At 44.4% G+C, this 11013-nt stretch overlaps 1 protein-coding gene across 1 annotated transcript; it reads left to right on the top strand.

The window, feature by feature from the left end:
* The first annotated feature begins 10029 nt into the window (after positions 1-10029).
* Positions 10030-10657, top strand: LOC136005826 (interferon alpha-2-like). The gene is given in 2 exon segments (XM_065663687.1): positions 10030-10089; positions 10091-10657. Coding segments are annotated over 2 exon segments (627 nt in total).
* Positions 10658-11013: the final 356 nt, after the last annotated feature.

Raw genomic sequence — 11013 nt, forward strand, 5'->3', positions numbered from 1 at the left:
CTCAAATGCCATTAACCCAGTGCAGTGTACATGGGGCTCAGAAAAACAAGGAATTACATTAACTCAAGTGACAGGAAGAGGCATGTGTGTAGGGGAAGTTCCTGAGCACAAAAGACGATTGTGTGTTAAGGAAAAGAGACCATTACCATCTAAAAGACCAGTAAGATGGTTACTACCGGCTAGTAACGCCAAGTGGGTCTGTTCCACTATAGGAGTCACACCTTGTTTGTCATTGAAACTTTTTAATGAATCTTCAGATTATTGCATACAAGTGGCAATAGTCCCCAGAATCTTCTATCATTCTGAAGAGTTTGTTTATCACTCACAGATCACCTCAGAACATCACTTGTCCAAACGAGAACCCTTCACAGCATTAACAGTAGCCACATTAATGATTCTAGGAGGTGTGGGGGTGGGTACAGGAGTAGCCTTGCTAGTACAACAGAGCAAAGAATTCAAAGCACTAAGGACAGCCGTAGACGAGGACCTGGTAAGAATTGAGCAATCAATAACTGCTTTAGAAAAATCCATCAGATCACTCTCCGAAGTAGTGTTGCAAAACCGGAGAGGATTAGATTTAATGTTTTTACAGCAAGGAGTGTGTGTAGCGCTTCGAGAGGAATGTTGTGTATATGCAGATCACACTGGAGTTGTCAGAGATACCATGACCAAACTTAGAGAAGGTCTAGAAAAAAGAAAAAGGGACAGAGAAGCCCAACAAGGGTGGTATGAAACATGGTTTAACCATTCACCATGGCTAACCACCCTGATATCTACCCTGGTGGGGCCAGTTGCAATGATCATGATGGCACTGATCTTTGGACCCTGCATCCTGAACAAGCTTATAACGTTCGTCAGGAGCCGGCTAGAACGAGTTGACATTGTGTTGGTAGAACGCCAACAACTGCTTTAGAAACGTTCTTATTCGAAGTCTCCTTTCGCCATCCCCAATTATACCTCACTGATCCTAGTTGCCCCCTGGGTACCTCTTTCTCTACATGCTTTATATATTACCTCAAGATAAGTGGATAATGATATATCTCTTTTAGAACTTATTAGATTTTAGCCAATTTTATTGTTATTATGAAAATATAATGCATGTTTTTATACTTTTATACTTTAGCCTATTTAGTTAAGCATAGGGAGGGGGGAAATGTGGTAGTTAGGGTTCGGCGGTTGGAAGATGTCGTGTTGTACGGAAAGATAAGAAGATAAGACCCCTCTCCCTAGAGCCAGTAACACGTGGTTTGTGACGTAAGCAGACGGAAGTGACGTTGTAAACTCAGGGTATATAACACCGTGTTACCCGTCAATAAAAGCCATTTGCCGTCCACCAGATTGGTGTCTGTGAGCTGATGGCCCGAGTGGCCTGGGGTTGGTCGCCGTGCCGTTCCTGAGATAGGTCATCAAGTCAACGAAGGCAACAGCCTACCAGTCCCCCAGCCCTGTGCCTTCAGAGGTGATGCAGGCAAGAAGGGCATGCCCATGACCAGCCACAGCGTCTCTCTCACAGTGCACAGAGAGGAGGTCTGCGGGCGCTGGGAGACTGCGAGCCCCCATGGCAAGGGCAGGGGGCCGAAGCTGAGGCCCCACTGTGTGGAGCACAAAGGACACCCCAACCACTTTCTTTCGGGCCCCAGGAAAGCTCGGTGGAGTCTGCAGCGTGGCCTCATTTGGGAGTGCTAAAGAGGAGAGCAGCGCAACAAGACCTGCCTGCCAGCATCCGTACCTTCGCTTTTCAGAGTCCAGGTAGACATCCAGATGTTCTCTTCCAAAGGCATTGCAGACACTGCCATTCTTAGGTCCTGAAATTCCTGGGGAAACGAAGCGTGCCAGACAACCACCTCAGCAGGATGGTCATTGTGAGCATGGAGTGCTGGCACAGAGCGAAGGAAGGAGCCTGAGTCAGGAGGCAGAAGACAAGCCTTGTCCGAACAGCTGCCAGGCTCAAAGCCTTCTCATGAGAAGAGGGAAGGCCTGGCAACAGTTTTTGCATCCACAGGCAAGGTGTGGGTGTGGGTGTGGGCCCAATAGCCTTTTCTGCACCTCCATACTGTCCAGCTCAGCCTGCAGACTGGCTCAGACTTGCCACGGCCAGGTACTCCTGAGAGAGCATGCAATGTCACCACTCTCTGGGGCCAGGACAGAGTTATTAGAGGCTCCCGTGCACGGGTAGACGAATTTGGGCGGTCCTCCACTGCCAGACACGCCCAATTAAAGTTGGCCAGGGGAAGGGGAATTACAGCAGAGAAGCTCAACCAGCAGATGCTGACATTACAGCAGAAGCCCGCCGGTGAGGTATGGGGTGCAGAGTGAGGAGGAAAACCACACCAGCGGTGCCAGGAAAGCATCCTCTGTGGGGTCCTGCCCATCCCAGCCCTCTTTCCCAAGTGCAGGATCACCTTCTTCACACTTGTCAGCTCTGCAACCAGGCTTGTAATCTCCTTCCGCAGCTGCTGCACCCCCTCCACTTGTTTCCCAGCACACTGAATGAGTTCCTGCAGACAGCAGAGGGCATCTTGTCAGAGAGCTGCTCAGCCCCTCTTGCACCTGCAAGCTCAGAGACCAGTAGAGACGCAGGTGCTCCCGCCGCCTTTTCTTTCCCTGCTTTGGGAGTGCTTCCCTTCACCTCCAGCTTGAGCAGAAGGCAAAGAGAGGGAAAGGCACGAGCCCTGGGTGCTCCACTTGCATGGGAGTGCAAACAGCACAGGCCCAGCTGCCACTCCCACACAAATGAGCTTTGGGACAGGAGAGGACTCTTACCACACAGACATCAGCTCATTCACAGGCTTGTCTGGCATGACCTGAAAGGGAAAGGCTCTCTGCTTGAGTCCCAGAGCTGCAGGGGCCCTCCTGAGCCGGCAGCTCTAGAAGGGCGTAGCAGCAGCTGCTGCTGTTTCTCTGGCTCACGGCCTGGAGACAGAGGGTTTGGCGACTTTACCCACCCACCGTCCGCAGCATTCCTCTGCGGGACCTTCCTGTCCCACAACAGTCACTGACCTGTGACGCCTCCTGCGCCAGCACCATCCGTATTGGCAGAAAGGCCCCAAAGTAGGCACCAGCTGCAGTTCAGCAAGAGAGAGAATTTGCTATTGTTTCTAGTGATCCCCATACTCCTGCTGTCTCCTCCCACACCAGGGTAGCAAGAGGTTCGCTGAGAGGTTCTCTCTTGGGTGAGGTGAGTACCAACATGGGGCTCCATGGGCTGTGAGACAGCCATCTCTCTGTCCCTCCCCCTGATCAGCACTGCCGAGGAGCCTCCCTCACCTCAGCTGGCTCTGCTTCCCAAGCGATGCCCAGCTCTGGCCCTAGCTGTCACTATCTCTGGTTCTCCAGCACACCCCTAAGAGTAGGGCTACAGGAGCAACCAGGCTCTTACTTCCGTGAGAGAGAAAGACCTTCGCTGGCCCCCACTCACAGCTTTGCAGGCTGCTCTCTCCAGCTAGATCTGCCCATCTGCCTCTCCCACACGCACGTCCTGATCATGCAGCTAGGCTGGAAGTACGGACTGCCTCTGTGCACGGGTTTGCAGACTAGGCAAGTCGTTCTGGGGCACCTTGTGCACAGCCTGTCCGCAGAGGAAAGCTGTACAAAAGCAGGGACCTCTGTTCTAAAGGGTCCTACTCGCTTCGCCTCCTCGCTGTGCGCATCTGCAGTTGTCTTTGGGCCGGCTGGGATCTGCATGTAGGGAGGTCCCTGAGCTGCAGAGGAGGGAGCCTGGAGGCCGCCACACAGGTTCCTGCACCTCTCCCTCATCTGAAATGTGCACCCAGTGTGTCTGCGCTACCACAAGCAGCAGGTGGTCAGTGCTCACCAACAGCGGCTAAGAAGATCAGGCACAGGATCATCAAGCACCCGCTCTTTGTCCGGGTCATCTCTTTCCTGAAAGCGAGGGAATCCTGGTGTTACCAGTGCTCATGGTCCAGGACAGAGCCCTGTACAGGGGCGTTTTCACTTGTAGGCTGAGAAGCACCAAGTCTGGAGGTCGGCTGCTGACAGAAAGTTTATAGACAATCCCCTTTCCAAAGGAGCACGGTTTCTGTCTGCAGTCTTCAACATTGCAGGCAGAACTTGCCAAAAGAAAGCACTCCAAGATCACTGTCAGACACAGAGTTAAATCCATCCACTGAAGTAAACAGCCAGCAAGTGAAAAGCAGCTCTCTGGCAGCCTCTGCTGTGTACCTTCCCTCATTCTCACTGTGGCAGCAGACCTGGTTGTACTTGAGATGAAGCACCTCATGTTCTGGGAATTTCCACAGCGTTGGAGCAGCAGGCATTTACTGCTCCTCTCCTGCCACCCCTATGGATCAACCTCCTCTTCTCACAGCCAGAGGCTACTCAAGGACATGGCACAGCCTTCTCCTGCACAGACTCGGCACAGACACTCTGCTGTGCCCAGGTCACCTCCCTGGCAGCCAAGGTTTTGGCTACTGGCAAGGACAGCCTGAAGTTTGTTGCCTACCTGGGCAAGACCTCCCTGCCTATGTCTGGAGCTGAGGCCCAGCTAGAGAAGGGCTCAGAGCATCTGGGGTAGAGTGGGACATGAGTCCCCCAAAGGGAGCTCACCTCCCTGTCTCATGAATATGCCCCCTTTAAAAATCTTGTGAGGCTGCAGCATCCCTCTCCCAGCTGTTTCTGCTCAGCAGCCTGTCTCTGCACTGGCCTCTTCTTACTCCTCCAGCCCAGGCCTCCACCTCCAGGAGGTGCTGCCTTGGGTGTTTTTTTTCAGGGAACACAATCCGTTGTTGGTCACCCTTGTGATGCCAGAGAAGGGAGAAATCCAACTGTGGCCCTCGAATGCATGATATCAACCCTGCCCTGTCCTGACCTGCCAAAATGGTCCGAGTTGGCTCCTGTTGCTTGTCTCTGTAACTGTAAAACTAAAATTGCTTCACATGTTTGCCCATTTCCTTATGTATTTGCTTCGTATTTTATGCTCATTTTTCTGGGTTACATTTAAATGCGTTGAGTTTTTCCCATTTTTATTTTATATGCTCAAGTATTTTTCATGATCTTTGTAATGGTATTCTCCATGAGAATACCAAAGTATTCTCTCTTTAAGCTGTTTAGATTTCATAAAGATTACTATTCAAATGCAGATTTATGTTTGAAAATGTCTGGCTTTTTGAGAAAACAAAAAGTTTGAAAAGCAATTTTAGCTTGGGCACCTGTTTTTTTTCGCATTATAAAATGAATGCGAGAGATCCTCCACATTAAGAATGCTGCCACTCAGAATAGTCTGGTAATTCTTCAGGTATTCACTTAGGAAAAAAAATGAATGCCATATGTAAGAAGTCTGAGCACTTTTTCAGAGTAAATGTCTGTTCAGTATGATAAATCATGTCGTATTTCCAGCAAAGCATCCAAAGAAGCTGTCTGTGCCCAGTTTTTTTTATAGTTCACATTACCAGATGCAAAAGCCTTGGTGAGGGCAAAAAGGCAGCCCCACTATGTGCTGATTTCCAAGCTGTCAGTGCAAGGAAGTAAATACACTCTCAGATAATCTAGTTTCCTACCAAAAGGACAGCAGGTCCTGCTTCTTTTTTTTAAGCAGAAGAAAAGCTCTTCACTATGTTTTTATGTTTTTATAATCAAGATGACAAACCTTTAGTGACATAAATGGAAATAATGTTTCTTTACTTCTGTGCTTCTACTGCTTTTGTAGATAATAGCCCTTTGCTGCTGCCTCATTGAGCATTGCTCTGTTAAATTTCTTTTCTGGTAAACTGAATTTGTAGCAGTTTGGGTTTTTTTAGTTATGTTGTGGTTTAAACCCAACCACAAAGCTCGTTCACTATCTCCCCCTCCTTCTTGCCCTCCCCTGCTCCCGGAGGGACGGAGAGGAGAATCAAAAAGAATGCAACTCACACTGGTTGAGATAAGAACAGTTTAGTAACTAAGGTATAACACAAACCACTACTGCTACCACCAATAATAATGATGATAAATAACAAGGGGAAAGTATACCAATAACTTGCCCCACTCCCCCCAGGCAAGCACCGACCAATACCTCGTCCAACCCTGCAGTCCCCAGCCCTTCTGAGTCACTCTCCGTTACATCCTGGGCATGACACGCTGTGGTATGGAATACCTCCTTGGTCAGTTTGGGTCAGGTGTCCTGTCTCTGCTTCCTCCCGGCCTCCCCTCCTCCTTGGCAGAGCATGAGGCTCAGAAAGTCCTTGGCCAGACCAAACATTTGAGCAGCAACTAAAAACATCGGCGTTATCAGCACTGTTCCCGGGCCAAAAAATCAAAACACAGTGCTGCACCAGCTACTAAGAAGGAGAAAAATAACTGCTACTGCTGAACCCAGGACAAGTTATTAGTTTCTACACTTATTTGTAAAATTGTACTTCTTGAAACAAAACTTTGCAAGAACAAGCATGTACTGCACAAGTGGTTTCAGTGAATTACTCAGCATGAGCTAAGACAGTTACTTGGGTTGAGACAGGTCAACAGGGCACCAAGAAATTGTTGAGATGGGAAGGTTACACGGCTGAGTTAGATCCTAACTTCTCAATGCAGACTGTGATTGTGAATGAAATTGTAGCATATGAGCTAAATTAACTGTGCTTTAATCATTTAAAACTGAATAAGGTATTCGTCTTCATGGCAGATTTTGTGTGTATATATATTTCTTGCTTTATCCATTCATGTGAAGTGGTTCCAGCAATAGTATTAAACCTTTACTATCCTATTTTTGATCAGCGTAATGGTCATTCTTGGCTGCCCCTGCCTTTGTCCTTCACAGCACAAGGCTTGCACCTGGCCAGCCACATGGTCTTAAGATAAAAGCAAAGAATCCAGTCTTGCCTGTATTTGAAGGTTTTGCTTAAAAAAAAAAAAAAAAAGAAAGAGAGACAAAGAAAGAATCTAGATGTATAAGGGTTACTGACTAGCAAGTTATAGCTGTGATGGAAAACATAATGGAGAAAACCTGTTTTCTCTTAACATAGGTCGTGACTAGCTGGGAAGGAAACTACCTTGTGCAGTGAAAAGCTGAACATATTTGAACTCCTTTGTGGCATAGCGTGTTTTGGATAAATTAAAGGAGAAAAGAAACTGATAGCTAGAGTAGACAAAATGTTGAGAGGAACTGGTTATTTTGATTTCAGAAAGCTCATGTAGGGTTATATGAAGTGATTTAACATGGGGTAGTTACCAGAGGCCAAAACCACGCTATTTTGCAGGAACGTTCCCTCGCACTGCTCCATTTGCCAGCATACATGTAGGCTGAACTTAAACTCAACGCTTGCCTTGGTGCCCAAGATAAAAGAGCCCATGTCATAAGGGATAGCAAATATTCATTTAATTCCTCTACTGCATTAGAAAATAAAGTGGGAAAACTGCCATTAGGGAAGCAATATGTGATATTTTGCAGTTGTTAGAAATACGTAAAAGTTATGCATATAATTTTATGCTTTAATATAAACTTTAGTCTCAATGCCCCTGGAATGAATACGTATATAGGTAGATGACTTTTTAAGGGCAGATCTTTCTTGCATGGAATTGAACCATAGAATCATGGACTGGTTTGGGCTGTAAGGGTCCTTAAAGCTCATCTAGTTCCGACTCCCCTGCCATGGGCAGGGACTTCTTCCACTAGACCAGGTTGTTCACGTGACAGTCCAACCTCGATTTGAACACTTCGAGGGATGGAGCAGCCACTTCTCTGGGCAACCTGTTCTAGTGCCTCAGCACCCTTGTAGTAAAGAATTTTTCCCTAATATCTACCTAAATCTCCTCTATGTCAGTTTAAAACCATTGCCTTTTGTCCTGTCACCACCCCATCTCTCTCAGGCTCTCTTCATATGAAAGGGTTGAAGATCGAATAATCTTTCTAGAATAATGATTTTAGGTCTACCTGGAAATACAGCTGAGCTTTGTAGACCCATTTCCTCTTCATTCTAAGTTAGAGTGGTCTGTGCTTCAGCTACAGGCAGAGAAATAAACAGCAATCTGTGCTGCAGCTTCTTATCACACAGATAGCTTTCCACTCATTACTTTAATGAACAGCTGGTTTCTGAATTAAGCAATAAAGATAAATGGTTAGAGGAGACCGCATCTTGAATCATGCAAGTGATGCTTTACTCAGTGCAATAATCAAGAAATTGGCTGAGTGGAGAAGAACGATTTGTTGTTATTAAAAAAAACCAAAACAAAACAAAAACCTGAAAACCTAAGTTGAGTGTCAATCTATAAACACAGATAAGAGGATAAAACACCTGTACCAGCTCTGCCATTGTAAGAAATCTGGAAGGGACAATCTTCTGGTTTTCCCCCTCTCTACTGTTTGTGACACCCAGGATGGCATCTGCAGCTCTTCATCGAGGTGGAAACATGTAAAAGACTGTTTCTTCTTTAACGGCAAGAGGAAAGAAAGAACTTGGGTGTCTGGGAGATACAATGAATATGAAGTTTACCTGTTTAAGTCAGTAGAAGGATTAAGGTCATATAATGATTACCGTTTGGAAAAAAATACTTGAGTATAATTTACGGAAACAGGTGTAGCAGTATTTTTTTTCTTGAACTATAACAATTTTTATTGTTTTCATGAATATTGTAATATGTTATGTGTAGTTTTGTGAAAGTGATACATCTCAGTGGCACTTCAGGCCAGTTTTTCCAAAGTAATAAACACTGCCACTAAGTGAAAAGATTTCATCCTTTATTATGCATTTTATATGATTGTTCTTACTTTCTTTATTTAATACTATCATAGGTGATAGGGTTTCTTTTTTTTCCTCCCACTGGCAATACCTCCAATCCAAAGTTGCTTAAGCAACATCAAGGCATCCAGAGAGTTTGCTCATGTGAACAATAGACCTCAGCTTAATTTAAGATTTTTTTTAAGCCTCCCGAATACATGTATGTTGAACAAAAACAAAGCCCTAAAATACTGTCATATATCTGCCTGTTCGCCAGATTGACAGACTGGGAATGAAGCCAACCACATAGCAGTGGCTGCAACAGCAAAAGAAAAGTAGAGCCAGATCTCAGCCTAAAAAGTCATTTATCTGACCTCTTCATCGAGACATAATCACCTACAGAGAATTGCCTTTGCAATGGCAGATGTTTGCACACGAGGCTGGTGAGACAGCAAAATGATAGCTTAACACTAGCTTTCACCAAATAAAATCAAAGACAGGAGCCAGCCACAGTCCCACTGCTAACCTCCTCTGTTATATAGGGAAAGAAAATGGCAGTATTTTAGAGTGCTTTTTGTCTTTCCTATTGATTTCTCTTCCCATTTATTATCAGAATTCAGACCTCTGCTCTACTGGCATTGGTACTAATTATTGCTCAGTTACTCATAAGGGGGAGAAGAGTATTTAATCCAATTATTTAACCTGTTCCCATGTGGGTATTTGTATTTCTTTGGCACTTGCAGTCCCTAATTGAGATTGAGGCCTCATTAAATTAGCAGTGTATATGCATTAAAATACACATTGGTATATTGATGCATATATGTGTTTTAAAATATGTATACACACACACATATTTTAATGATATAACATCTCTCCTTATGTCTGAATGGTCAAGAGAAAGGTGAGGAGAAAGAAAATATTTTTCCTGAATCAAAATATGTGGAGAAAATTTAACTGACTTTTCGAAGTATAAATCATGGTGAGGAGACAAAATGGCAATATTATTCAGCAGGTCTCTGACCCGTCATCGAGAGTGTTATTTGGAAAATGTTATATGGAACATGTTCTTCCACTGCTAAAATACTAAAAAAAAAAAAAAGTAAAAAAAAAAAAAATTGTAACTTTTCCTTCCAAATTCTCATTATACTTCCTGTAGAATTTCTGAGGAAGAGGGATATATAATACTTTAATACTCATCTGAAATAAAAAGAAAGTGTGTGGGGGGGAAGACAATGAAGCAATGAAGTCATAAGGCAGAAAATGAAAGTGGTGTCAAAAGCATACACAAGGGGGAAAACCTTAAAAACCAAATAATGATGAAAGAAAACTTCTCCTACAGAATAATTAAATTTCAAGATTTTGAAGAAACTGATGCCTAAGAATGACCTTTATAGCATCCCACCCTGTCTCTCAGAATTTATACACAGGAAAGGAGGAACTTAGGAGCTTTTATCATGAATGCTTTTGGCTTAATACAAATTGGCATCATACTGTTGTGCACCAGCACTACCTCCTGTCCTCAGTGTAATCACCTTCCTTTACAGCGAAGAAAAGTGGTCAAGAACAGCATGCAACTTTTGGACAAAATGGGTGAAAAGTTTCCTCGACAATGTCTAAGAGAGAAAATGTCCTTCAGATTTCCTAAGCAGGTTCTAAAGCCCAGACAGAAAGAGACTGTCAAAGTGGCCATTGAAGAGATCTTCCAACATATCTTCTACATCTTTAGCAAGAACCTGACTCTAGCTGCTTGGGATAAGACAGCTTTAGGACAGCTCCAAAATGGACTTTATCAGCAAATTGAGCAATTGGAGGCATGTGCAATCAAGAAGCAGACCCAGCATTTTTGGAGTAAAGAAGCCAACAGGCTGAAACTGAAGAAGTACTTCAAAGAAATAGACTGTTTTCTTAAAGACAAACAGTACAGCCTGTGCTCCTGGGAAATCAGTCGTGCAGAAATGAGAAGATGTCTTCAGCTGGTTGATAAAGTCGTAAGGAAGCTCAACAACTAAGGTACAAAGACTTTGACCTCACATAACTTAGCTTTAAAAATACTTGTATTTATTATTTGTTCTATGATCTATCTTGTGGCAGTGATTCTTATTAGTTTTGATTGTATTTAAATAATTTTGTTGCTGGAATTTAATTTCGCAAATGTAATGCATTTAAGTAAATGCTGTTCTTCCAATTCGCTTTAACTTACTTCACAAGCTTCTTTGAAATAACTTCTCTAAAGTATCCCAAAGCCACATTGGTTTAAGCATCAGCTGAGGAACCACTTTAAAACTTTTCCTGATCTCCAGCCATCAAGAAGAGTATCATTCAAAGTGGTGATAGTAAAAAAAAAGTACATCTAAATGAAAAATTG

The sequence above is a fragment of the Lathamus discolor genome, chromosome Z (genome assembly GCF_037157495.1).
Source record: "Lathamus discolor isolate bLatDis1 chromosome Z, bLatDis1.hap1, whole genome shotgun sequence".
Classification (NCBI taxonomy): Eukaryota; Metazoa; Chordata; class Aves; order Psittaciformes; family Psittacidae; genus Lathamus; species Lathamus discolor.